The 13,089-nt window shown below is 38.7% G+C and overlaps 1 protein-coding gene across 1 annotated transcript; it reads left to right on the top strand.

Moving 5' to 3' along the window:
- The first annotated feature begins 550 nt into the window (after nucleotides 1-550).
- snupn (snurportin 1) lies at nucleotides 551-8,469 on the top strand. The gene is made up of 9 exons (XM_063898835.1): nucleotides 551-651; nucleotides 1,625-1,789; nucleotides 2,239-2,416; nucleotides 2,776-2,880; nucleotides 5,505-5,601; nucleotides 6,469-6,566; nucleotides 6,724-6,801; nucleotides 7,280-7,360; nucleotides 7,506-8,469. Exons 2-9 carry the CDS (start codon nucleotides 1,632-1,634, stop codon nucleotides 7,824-7,826), a joined length of 1,116 nt encoding a protein of 371 aa, XP_063754905.1. The 5' UTR covers nucleotides 551-651; nucleotides 1,625-1,631; the 3' UTR covers nucleotides 7,827-8,469.
- The last annotated feature ends 4,620 nt before the right edge of the window (nucleotides 8,470-13,089 follow it).

Here is a 13,089-nt window from a genome sequence, read left to right as displayed (position 1 = left end):
TTTTTCATCAGCTCCTTTATATTCGTTGTGGGGGAGAAACAGGCTCGACATCGCCCGCCACAGGCTTAACAGACTATATACAACCTGCAACACACATTATTACAGATTCAAAAAACGACATACAGTTTGCAGATTAAAATGATAAAGCTGATGAGAAAGTAGTAGAAGCAATATTGGTATAATTAAATAAAAGTATTTCATTCAAATAAGCCCAATTAGCTGCAGCATTGAAATGATCTAATACTAATACATCAAATAATATAATGTAGGCCTATGCTATCCTAACAAGTCCCATTCTGCATGATGAATACTTCTGTTTTAGTTATTTTAACTACATTTTGATGCTTATACAATTGTTTTACCGCGAAAGTACATTTTAATGCACGAGTTATGTGAAATAAGTTTCCGCTGTTTTATTGCTATATTTACTAAACTAATGATCTGAATACTTCTTATTATAAAATGATAACAATAATAATATAATTATAGACTTAATACACACATAAGGTTGAAACACAAACAAAAAAAGTAAACATCTCTACAGAAGTTTGCGCTGTAAAACTCCGGGATAGTTTTCTGTATATTGTCGGCCAACTGAGAGGGAACTATCGCAGCGTGACGTCACATCAGCCTCCTCCTTGAATCTCCAAGGTATCTCTTTAGCTAATATTATTAATGCTATTATCTAGTCAAATGGTTACTTTGGGTCTGATAAGAGTGTGTGTAGTTAGTATGCACTCAAATCAGTAACGTAACGCTGTAGCATCCAGTGTTGCTAAAGACTGTTTTTCAGCTGCATGTTTAGCTCGATGCTAACTGCTAACATGACGAATGGTGGTAGCGGTGGGTTTTTGAAAAAGATCCCCCGGGCTTTTTACAGGTTTTATCACTCGTTTGTTTAGAAGTTTGTCTTCTTGGTGGATTACATTTTCAAAGACACCAGTAATGTGGTCTTAACGTCATTTAAAACGGACATAACTCTACATGTTTTGGTATTATTAGTACAGTTTTGATTAATCGAACTCAGCATCAAAACTAACTAACCATGTGAATTCATCAACACTTGGATGAGCCTGAACTGCATTTGTTGAGGGTACACACTTAATGGATATATAAACAGTGATGGGAAGTAACTAAGTACATTTATTTAAGAAGACATATTTCTACTTTTAATTAAGTATTTCCATTTAATGCAATGTGATACTTCTACTCCACAGTTCAGAGGTTGATATTGTACTTTTTACCCCTCTACATTTATTTGAACTCTCACAGTTACTAGTTACTTTGTATACATATGCTGAAATGGTATAATGCAGTACTGTACTACTTATCCACACCGTATCTAAACTACAACACTAAAATCTTCTTACATGTATAAAAACAGGATAATATAATATCCATAATAATAAAATAGTGTGAAAACAAACGAGTACTTCACTGTTGATGCTTGAAGTAGATGTATCAGGTAATACTACCAGAATAAAGAAGATGTTAGCAGAACCTGGTGGATACAAGTTTGCCTCAAAATCACAAATGAATATCAAGTCAGCATGTTTCAATGATCACTCCACTACGGAAGTGCCATGTAATTGGTTCCTTCCCACATAGTATATTTTCTCTCCAGAGTCCCCATGGATGACCTGACCCAAGCCCTCTCGGCCAGCTTTGCTGTGTCCAAGGAGCCCAACAGCACCGCCGCCGCCCACCCTCGGCTGGCCCAGTACAAGAGCAAGTACAGCGTGCTGGAGCAGGGCGAGAGACGGCGGCGCTTCCTTGAGCTGCAGAAAAGGTAAACGCTCTTCTTAATGAGTATATGACTCCGGAGTTTCTAATAATAAGTTCCCAGCACGGACCCTGTCCCTTCTGGGTAAGAGTTAATATTAGTCACTACAAACTTATTAAGTTTTAATACTTACAATAATGTTATTTGCCTTTCTTATTTCATTATTGCACCATGAACACATTTGTAATACCATTGCTGCTAAATGTGGAAAGCCACACCAGAGCCCTTTTTGCATTTGCTTCTGCATTTGCTTCTGCACTCATTCCAGCTGCATACTTATTACTACAGACACAATCTGTAGTATCAGCTACACCCAGATACATCCTGCACAATGCTTAGTCCTAGATAACCCAGCTCGACAGAGTTGCTAAATTTAGGATTGCAGAGTTTACAGATGAACTGGTACCTGATCTGGATGCATGTTTTAATGTTTATTCCCCTATCGCTAATCTCAGTAAAAGGTTAAACTACGTCAACCATGCACGGCGGTTGGCTGATGGGGACTGGACCGGGGCAGACAGCGATGAAGGGGAGGACATGGAGAAGAAAGAGGAGGGGGAACGGGAGCAGGAGGAAGAGGAGGAGGGGATGGAAATTGAGAAGAGGAAACTGCCAAAGCATTATGCAAATCAGGTGAGTTGTAACCCTAAGATTTTCAATGCCAAAGCTATGCTTTAGCTTAAAAAAACGAATGAGCCATCTCCATCAGCAGAGGGCGCTTGAGTTCATAAAATGATATCCCAACAAGCTTCTTGAATGCTATCAGACATTATCATTTTGCACTGTTAACAACGGCTCCTTTGACTGCCCCTTAGCCCATGAAAAAACAGCACTTCTTACTTCTTTATGCAGCACTTTAAAAGGTTTTGCATATTTGAATCTAATGTATTCACAGGATTCCTGCTGTTTTGAGTTTGTATATGCATAATTGATTGCACTTATTGTAAACTGATATATGATATGTATGTTACAAAGTTCCTCTCCCTCCTCAGATCATGCTGTCAGAGTGGCTGGTGGATGTTCCATCAGAGCTGGACACTGATTGGCTGATGGTGGTCTGTCCTGTGGGGAAAAGATCCCTCATTGTTGCCTCCAAGGTAAAAAACCTGTCGCTGCGTTCTCCTGTTTCACATGATCCTATCCTGCAGGAAGAAGATCATTGTCTTACGGCACCACATTGATAATTCACTGCATATAGAACTGTCAATCAAATTCAATTTAAATCCTGTAAGCCGCTACTTATTGGCTTTCAACTAGTTGCCATCGCTTGTATTTTTAATGAGTCATCTTCCGGCCCTAATTGTAAGCCTAACCCTCTTCAAAATGTCCTCAAGATAAACAACAACAGGATATTTTCTAGTTTAAATGCAATGTCATATGTGTACCTAATTAACATTTTGAGAGGATTATCCAACTTGTTACAGCAAGTTAAGAGCCAAAGGAGAGCTTAATATAATTACAAATCATGCATAAAAATATTAAAGAAATTATAGAATTTACAAAAGACACATCCAGTACCATACCGTTTTGAGATAGCAGCAGGTGAGAGTATGAAAGGTGGAGGTATATATTGCACAGCTATTTACGGTATATACAGTGTATTGCACATAAGTAGTATTGCACAACAGGGTAGTCTTTGTTGCGTGTGTGTGGGGGGGGGGGGGGGGGGTTAAACAGCATGAGGTGAGCTATGTCTGTTAGCAAGATGAGACAAATTATTTTAGAAATCCTACACAAAATGCAGAATGTAGGGGAACTTAGGACGATTTCTCCTGTAACAGAGAAAACGGTAGGGATTTCAGTATCATACTGTAAAGATGTGTGTCTATTCTACCATATTAATTGGAGTCTGAGTTGCAATGGTAGGCAGTTTTATAAAAAGATATATTGTGAAGCTGCATATTTAGCCACTGACATTGAGCATTTTCACACTTAAGAATATAGGTATGCTACATGACTACAAGAATATAATGCAAAAGGAGAAATGGTTTGACTGTCACGTCAAAAAGACATGACAAATTTTGCAAAACAGGAAGTACCAGAAGCTGTGGTGGTGTGTCACCGTGTCTCATAATTCATTGGGAAATAAGATAATTCCTACTGACGTGAACGCGAATCAAGTCATTAGTTTGCAATGCAGTTTCACAAATAAATCCTATCAGAGAAGAAAGGGATAGTAAAGGTCAAGAGGCACATGTGGGTGTTTAATTCATCAATTTTCCTCTACTCATTTAAAAAGCTGTAGTAATACCAAAAAAGTGATAATTATACAGCTTAATAAAATAGGTGTGCTGTCTTTTCTTTGAAGTATGCGTGCTTTGTCTGCTCTGAAACTTTCCTCTTGGTTCTCTGCCAAGCCCAACACAGGGACATCATTGTTTTATTTTATTGTTTAGTCCATGAAATGTTTGTTAAAAAAATGGGAGAAATCCTCACATCTGAGAGACTAGAACATAGGATGGTTTTGTTTTAATTTGAAATGATGAGGAACATTTGCAGATTTAATTTTCAGTCCATCCACTAATGTTTACAGCTGATTATTTTAGTTCAACCAATCAGTCTTCGCCTACTTAGCTCAACCTGCCTGAGTTATGTTCTCTATTATATTTTACAATTTTAAAAATGCATATAAAAAAGTTGACAGAGGGTAATATTGCTTTAGGGTTCCTGAAGACCTAAAAAAAAAATTATTTTATATACTTTTATTGTGTAGGTCATGACCCCTGCACAAACCAAACTGTAGAAGTAGTTTATTCAGAAAAAAAATCCCCTCCTAAAAAACATCGGTTTCAAAAACATTATCACATTTTTTTTATTAGAAAGGAAAGTAGCTCTCAAGTGTTTTTCCAGTTTACTTTCTCACGAAAATGTCATGTTTCTTCAGTGGTATATTATGTGAAACAATCGCCTCATCGACCACGCATTCAGCGGTGTGGTTTATGAGTAATACAATTATGCATCAGCATTAGATCTCCGGTAACTCTGGTACGACATGTCCGTCCTGTCGTTCTGGCCGAGGATAAAGTTTCCCTCTCCGCTCTCACTCCACACCCTGTGATGCAACCGCTTGTATTATCAGAATGACTGCCACCTACTTCCTCATTCAGTATTTCAGAACTTTACCTCATTGATGCCACATTTTTGAAGCACCACGGTACAGAGGCCATTACGAAACACTTGAGGAAACCTGAACATGACATGTCTTATCGGCTCACTAATCACTTCTATGTCCTGTGCAGTAGCTCAAATTATGTGTAAACTTTCTGGCATCTGAGACCCTCATTTTGAGTAAAAAAAGGCACACTTTTTTTTATTTGTAAATGCATTTAGTAAGCTCCTCAGTATAAACACAAGACCATAACGATGTGACGATTAACTAATCGAATCAGCTTTTGCTAAATTATGATTTTACTGAATTAGGCTGTTTGAATAAATTATTCAAAGCTAATTATCATACAAAACTAATAGCATTGTTGTTCTTTATTTTACAAATGTGTCATGTAATGCAAAACGGTTGAGCCTTGGTCATTTATTTCGGCTTTTGGTCAGCTTTCTAGAGCATGTCTCCAAAAGTTAGAGTGTATAAATACAGCCAAATGATCCAGTGTTCTGATATTTCTGTTCCTTTTCTTATTAATGGATGTCACAATATTTCTATACCGCTGAAATGACAGTTTCTCATGTTGTGGTAATATTTGTGTCTTCCTCTTCTCTCCTGCAGGGCTCCACTGCAGCGTACACTAAAAGTGGATACTGTGTGAACCGCTTCCCCTCCCTGCTGCCCGGTGGGAACCGCCATAACTCAGCCATGGGAAAAGGTAGGTGGGACTGTGAATGTGCAGCACCGTGGTTAACTATAGAAGACCACTAAGACAATGACTGAAGCACAAGAATATAAGATAAACTGATGGAGATATTCAGGGTTAGATATTCAAATCTTGACGTCAGTTCTGCCCATAAAGAAACTGAGAACTGTAATTGACTGCATACACATTATTTTCTTCAATGCAAAATCAAATTGTATCTATATACATATCAGATTCTATCCTGGAAGTAATTGATTGGAAATATGAGACTGATTGGCGGCCGACGGATGATGCATTTCTACAAGAAAGTGTCGATATGCACAAATATCAGTGCAACAACGTTTAAAGAAGCTCCACCTTAGCTTTTGATGTGATAATTAAAGACAAGAACTTTTTCCTTTTCGATGGAAAATCTGAAAGAACATGGTGCAAATGTGTATGAAATGAGGATGAAACATGGAAATGGTTATAGAGACATTGAATGAACTCCTCTTTAATCTTCACACTGTTTCCATTTGATTCAAAGGTTAAATACTTCAAGCTTCTTAAGGGGAAATAAAAGTCAAACAGTAAATACGGATGGGGTCAAAGAGAGCAGAGATCTGACTGCAAGCCACCTAACAAAGACTAGATGTTGTTATAATCATACAGTTCTCTCTCATGCTGTTTTTTGACAAGTGTCTTATGATTTCGATCACTTCAAACAGGACCTAAAAGAAACTAATTGAATCAGAAGTAGTAACTTTTGTGCTCCTTTAATGGTCAATAATGCTTTCCTTGCATACGCAGATGTTGAAAAAATGTTGTGCTATAAAGTAGTCTAATTAAAGTGTATTCTGAATAGCTGATCATGTGAACTCTTTATATTGCCTCAAACAGACTACACGATCCTGGACTGCATCTACAGCGAGGTGGACAGAACGTTTTACATCCTGGACATCATGTGCTGGAGAGGCCACCCGGTCTACGACTGCCCGGTAAGACGGGCTTCTAATCCTGGAATGCTTGTCTAATTGCTTAAGTAGCCCAGTCTGGGCCACAGATGTGCTTCTTCTGCCACGTTTGCCCCTCTCATTGGCTCTGGATTTGTAGAAGGAGGTTTTTGTTTACAGTACTTGTTTTTCTCATCTACAGACCGAGTTCCGTTTCTACTGGCTCCAGTCCAAAGTGGAGGAGACGGACGGCCTATCAGAAATTGCCAAACGCAACCCTGTGAGTTAACAGGAAAAGAGCCTATTCACATCAAGCCCCATTTTGTCCTTCCTAGTTTACAGTGTTGTTATTTGAGAGACTGTAACATGTTTATCCAATCACGCGTGTTTGTTGTGCCTTGCTGCACCTCGTTTCCACATGTGGGTCCTTAATGTGGGCCTCCTCAGGGAAAAATGAGACAGAGGAAATCAAAAGCAAACTTCCATTACCCTCTTTGATACTAATTGTGCACTAAAGTGTTTATTGCACACAAATCTTGATAATTACGGGGCTTAGAGGAAGCCAGAGTGAACTTTGAATTCACATTCCCCCTTTTAATCTTCAGGGTTTGTGTGGTACAGCCCAGTAGGAGCTAAATCGGGCTTAGTCCTTGTAGAGTAAACTCGCCATCGGAAAGAAATTTCTCACATTTGACACGAGGACAAATTGTTTTTTGAAATAACAACGTGGTGTGCTGTGGTTTTGTTTGGTCCAACAGTTCCGGTTTGTGAGCCTTCAAAGCGCAGCCTGCACTGCAGAGCTGATTCAGAAAGCCCTAGCTGCTGAGTACAGCTTCAGCGTAAGAAAGATCCCTCTTCCTTCAATTCAGATCTGCTGCACATTGCATGTAGAGTCCAATAGCTGCTTAAATTTCTGGGTAGACATTTTATTATAAAACACAAATGGAGAAATTTCAGGCCTTCATTCTGACTTTCTGGCTGCAGGTGGATGGTCTTCTCTTCTACCACCGGCAGACCCACTACACCCCCGGCAGCACCCCTCTGGTGGGCTGGCTCCGCCCCTACATGGTCACCGACATCCTGGGCATCGAGGTGCCCGAAGGCCCCCTCACCACTAAGCCAGAGTACGCCGGCCAGCAGCTGCAGCAGATCCTGGAGCACAAAAAACCATCAAGTGAAGTCCGCCCCGCCAACAGAAGTGGAGGCTACGAGTTAGAGTACCTGTCCACCCCAATCCAGGACAGCGAGGACCCTCTGAACTTTTTAAATCAAAAGCCAATAAAGGAAGCACACATGGAGGTCTGAGAGGGGGGCTAAACAATTGTTAACTCAGTGTTTCTGAGCGGCCTGCATGCGGCCCTTTTTAGAAGGTCTGCTGAATGCTTTTGCAGATCTGACCAATTGCAGTGCATGGCTAATGTTCATCGAGCAGGACGCCCTCAGATTGCAGATCCGTTGAGCTATGTTATATATGTGTTTTCAAATGACTAAACCTCTGACATTTACATCTTGTACCTGCTGCAGAACTTTGCAGTGTTTCTTTCAGAGTAATTGCACAGTATTTAGCTGCTATAACTACTTTGAGAGGGTTTGATATGCGAGTCCCCTTCATAACACCATGCTGCATGTGATCAAAAAATAAGAGTGCTAGATATTCTGCTATAGTTATATATTTGATTGCAATGGATCTCACATTATAGTCTTCTCTACTGCTGTAAGTTTGCACACTTTCTAAAGCTACCAGCGACCAAACAATACAGAACTCTTGAGCAGATCTTTAGTCTGTGCAACAGAAGTGGAGATTTGAACTCAAGAGTTTTGTAAGGTGAGGTTTCGCTGACAGTCAGACACAGTGCATTGATGTGTTTTTACAATTCAATTTTAAATTTCAAGTTGCTTAAAAGATGTTTTAAAGTGTATGTTTCTTAATAAATGATTTTTTATCGGCCCACAGTGTTCCCACTTATTATTCCCACTTATTTATTTATTTTCAGATGAGGTTAATCCTCGAGGAGAGACATTTAATTTAAGGTTTTTTTTTTTTTTATTAGACTTCAAGAAAACTGTTAATATGCTCATTTAATTACATTTTGGTTGTTTGGATCACTCACAATTAAGAACATGTTTCAGGCTTATTACTTTTATAGTGGTTCTGTTACAGATTCATACATACAATCAAAGACTTTAAAACAGTTGTGTGTGTATACCTAACTTATTTAAACAATAAAGTGGATGGTAAGTTAAGAAAATCCTTTGAATTGGGTTTTTTTAATCCTCTGCAAAACACACCTCAGACCTGACTGTACTTGCACTGTCAATAAACCTGCAAGTGTCTGATGTTCCTTGATATGATGGGATGTGAGTCATAGTGCTGATAGTGGCGCTCATCGTGAGCATCTCTTCCCCCCCTGCACTGAACTCGAACGGCCATTTGCGTAACTGAATAGCTAGAAGGAACTTGTCAACAGGGAAAGATCTGAGAGTGTCTGGCAGGGTCGTGAACTTGGTTTTTGACGACCTGTGCCAACATATCCTCTGAGAGAAAAACACCTGAGATCATCACCTCAGGCTATGAGATCCGAGTATAAACCTGTTTACAAAACCTGGAGATCAGAAGCAGCGTGGTTCTCTGTTTCCTTTTCGATGCCTGGTTTCTAAACGTGTTGAATCTTTGTATACTGCTCAGTTAGAACTATCCCTTTTAAAGGTAGCTCATGTAGATGTGGTGACATTAAAGGAAATATCTGCCCAATTATTCTATTTCTACATCTAGTTAGCATGACAGATAATGGTGTCATCTGTTAGGCCACCACTTTGGTCCAAACTGAAATATCTCCAAAACTGTTGGATGTATTGCAATGAAATGTCCATAATCCATTCATGGTCTACAGAGGAAGAAGCATATATACTTCTGGGGATCTTCTGACTTTTCCTCAAGCACTACCACGAGTTTAACATGAAAGTGAAATATCTCCACTATTTATGGTTTGCTATGGCGTGGTAAAGATATTAACGTCCCCCTCAGAATAAAATATATGAACTTTAGTGATAACTTTCAAATGGTTAACAATTGTGATAGCATGCTGCCACCCTCACACCTTTCCATTTATTTAATCCTAAGGGGCAAATGATAGCATGCTAACAGTACTTAGATGGTGACATTTTATCAATGCTGTCCCAGAGAACAACCTCAAAGAGACACTACTTCGGCTGTAGACTCTTCATCTAATTTCAAAACATTCGAACACATACTTTTTGGACTTATTTTTCCATTTAGAGAAAGGCAGTTATTTTAACTTGCCTCCTTTTGAACAGTATGCACTGCAGCTGAAAGAAATGTTATGTTCATGCTACTACTCACTCTTTCTACTCTGGAAAAAAAAAACTTGTTTTCTTCTTTTCTTCTTTTCTTGTTCTTATGATGGTATCACTATTGCTCTCACCACCTACACGGAACATTTACAGGTGCAAATAACACGTTCACCACCCTTCTGTGGGGGTTTGTTATATATCTCTTTCGGGGAAATGTAGGAGATCACTGACTAGAGTAGAGGAAAGTGCACAATGCAGCTGAAAGAACTGAATACCACATTAGAAAATGTGATCATGCGATTGCTCCTGGGAAGCATTAAACATCCAGGACTGATCTGAACAGTCGAAGCAGATAACAGTATTTAGTAGTAGAGGGTTATCTGCTTTTATGTGAGTTCTACCTTAATGTAGACAAGGAACAGATATGCAGTATATGTTTGAACAGTGTTGATGTGGTTTTTGACTCATCAGATTTAAAGAAGAAACATTTCCTTTGTGTTTTACTCCAGGAAACAAGTAATGTTTGATCTCCTTTTCATCTGTGGTGTGCAAATTCACATTTCTGCAAAAGGTTCCAATGCATTTGACTCCTTCTGACGAGTGATAGTATTTAAGAACAATATCTTTAACACATATGCTTTTCATCGGGGTACAATCGGATGTTTTTTTTTCTTCCACACTCATTCGCCACTACACATAGACGCCTGTCAAAGAGAGCAAAGTCAGGCATGTGGTTACTGCAAGAGTTCAGCTATTAGTCAGCAGCGCAGATCACTTTCCAGGAACTGAGCACCTCAGTCAGTCCACAGTTGCACCCTTCAAAGTGTGCTTGGTTTCTCACACATACTGTATATGCACACAAACACACACACACACACACACACACACACACACACACACACACACACACACACACACACACACACACACACACACACACACACACACACACACACACACACACACACACACAATGTTGGTTACTTAGGCTTTTCTGATTACTACGAAAACCCTGTCACAAACCCTTTAAGTACACAGATTAGTGTTTCTCTTGCAACTCTCAGGCATGATGATTAGCCTAGTTTTTTTCCAAACTGAACTCAAATTCCAAGAAGTTGCAATCCAACATTCGTACTAGCCACACACACACACAAGTATGATTTGTGATTAAAATAGTAATGCCAATTTCAGTTGTAAGGCTTTCTGTTATCCCGAATTTTCCTCTCATGTGCAAAGCTCAGCTAACGGGTTGCTGAGTGTAGCTTTATATTTAAAGTGCAGATATGAGACTTGTATTGATTTTCTCATCCAACTTTTGGCAAGAAAGGGAATAAGCATACTTCCAAATTTGGCAACCTGTTCCCCTATTTTAGTATAACCATTTAGATTTAGATTTTGTGTAAAAAAAAAAAAATCTATTTCAAATTATTTAGTCTAAAAGGCATCAGATTCAATCTTCTAAGTGTAACCTCTGTCAGTAATGTGTGTGTGACTTGATGTAGTTCCCAAATGTGTGGCCCTCGTGTTAAGGCCCTAATTCCACAATGGTTTGCAAAATTCCAGTTATTTTCAAGCAGCTTTCCCATTAAAAGTAGTCATTCTAAACTTGTTATATGGTGCTTAGCATCCACACACTGTACTTTAGACAACATCATGGAGTAAACAGGTTCATTTAGACTGTAAATGCCTTTATTTCACCCCCCAGCTTTGCTAACCAGTGTGTGACAATGGGTCTTTAAGAGTCAGGGTGGACATTACAAGGGCAGGGTTAAGAGTTTACCAATCACATTTTCCCGAGTTTCATGATGTCAGCTAGTTTGATAGGAAGTCTATTGTTGTCTACTCCCTTTTCCCTTCAGTTTTCAAGCCAGACTTTCTCACGGCTTATTATTTACAGTTCGCCTATTGTGGGATTGTTTTTTGTGGAAAGGAAAATATAAACAGCATGTGATTGTACCTATAACTTCTAACTTCTTCTCTTGCAAAAACACTTGAAGTTAAAGAAATGAGTCTCAAAAGGCTTTCCCTTATTTAACCACAGGCCTAACAATATATATATATGATGTTAACACAGCATTGAGAAATCTCAGCAACTCCTCACACTGTGACTGTTTGGCATAGATTACTTTTACAACCTCATTAAAATCGCATCAAGGTATGAAATAAAGGCAGTCAATAGGCTTACAGGAAATGCAATCTCCTGACTGCACTTGATTTAACTATCCTGATGAGAAATATCAGCAGAGTATAATATTTCTGTAGAGACCTGATGTTTCTCTGTGGGTGGTTATAGTGACTTTATCGTACGGTAGGGTATTTTCTGCTTCCTATGATGTCATGCAATTCCTGTAATGTGTACTGGATCATAATGTAGCCTGAGGGAGTCCAGAGTTTCACTAATTAAATTGCTATTCTTGCAACCTACTGCGGAAAGGCCTGCTACTATTATTAGTTATTTCCTCTTACTTTATTTCATGCATCAGTATCCTAATGTGCATTGAGTATGCCTTTGTGAGGAATAGATAATGCATGGATGTGCACAAAAGTATGTATAACCTCAATATAGACAGCAGTGGTCGAAGGTGGTTAGCTTAGCTTAGCATAGAGATTGGAAATGGGGAATCTTATTTATGTAGTACTGGCCAAAGGTAACACAAGAGCGTATACATCTCTCTAATAAGTATTTAGATATTGTCGGTTTAATTAAGTAAAAAAGTCTAAAAGCAATTCAGTATGTTTTGCTGTTCTGTAGCGAGCAGTTGCAGGAGACTACAGGAAGTTGCTACAGGAGGCTCCAGCACAAAAGGAGTGATGGAATAATTTACTCAAGTATTATATTTTAGTACTTTTTTAATGTATTTGTACTTTAACACTTAGTTACTTTGCACATAAATATGATGTATGCTCATATGGAATGATGCAGTACTGTACCACTAATCTGCAGAATATTTCAGGTATCTTAATTGCTACACATTGACAAACACTAAAATGGCCTTGCATATAAAAACAGGATAACATAGTAAACATAATACTGCAAAAATATCTATTCTGCAACAAGTACTTTTACCTTTGATACTCTACGTACATGACGATACTTCTGTACTCTACATTATTATGAAACAGGTCAGGATGAGTACATTTACTTTTAATAGTAGCCTACTTTAAGTACATTTGAAGCTGATACTTTGGTACTTTTACTTCTAATTAAGTACTTTAAGAGCATAGTAATTTTACTAAAGAAATATCAAAGGATCTG

The sequence above is a fragment of the Eleginops maclovinus genome, chromosome 2 (genome assembly GCF_036324505.1).
Source record: "Eleginops maclovinus isolate JMC-PN-2008 ecotype Puerto Natales chromosome 2, JC_Emac_rtc_rv5, whole genome shotgun sequence".
NCBI classification, from domain to species: domain Eukaryota; kingdom Metazoa; phylum Chordata; class Actinopteri; order Perciformes; family Eleginopidae; genus Eleginops; species Eleginops maclovinus.
The sequence above is the reverse complement of the archived record's forward strand: the minus strand, read 5'-3'. Positions and strand labels throughout refer to the sequence as shown.

Coding starts and splice junctions, on each gene's coding strand:
- snupn (XM_063898835.1), top strand. CDS start 1,632: ATGGATGACCTGACCCAAGCCCTCTCGGCCAGCTTTGCTGTGTCCAAG. Junction 5,602..6,468: donor TAACTCAGCCATGGGAAAAG/GTAGGTGGGACT, acceptor TGCCTCAAACAG/ACTACACGATCCTGGACTGC. Junction 7,361..7,505: donor CTGCTGAGTACAGCTTCAGC/GTAAGAAAGATC, acceptor TTCTGGCTGCAG/GTGGATGGTCTTCTCTTCTA.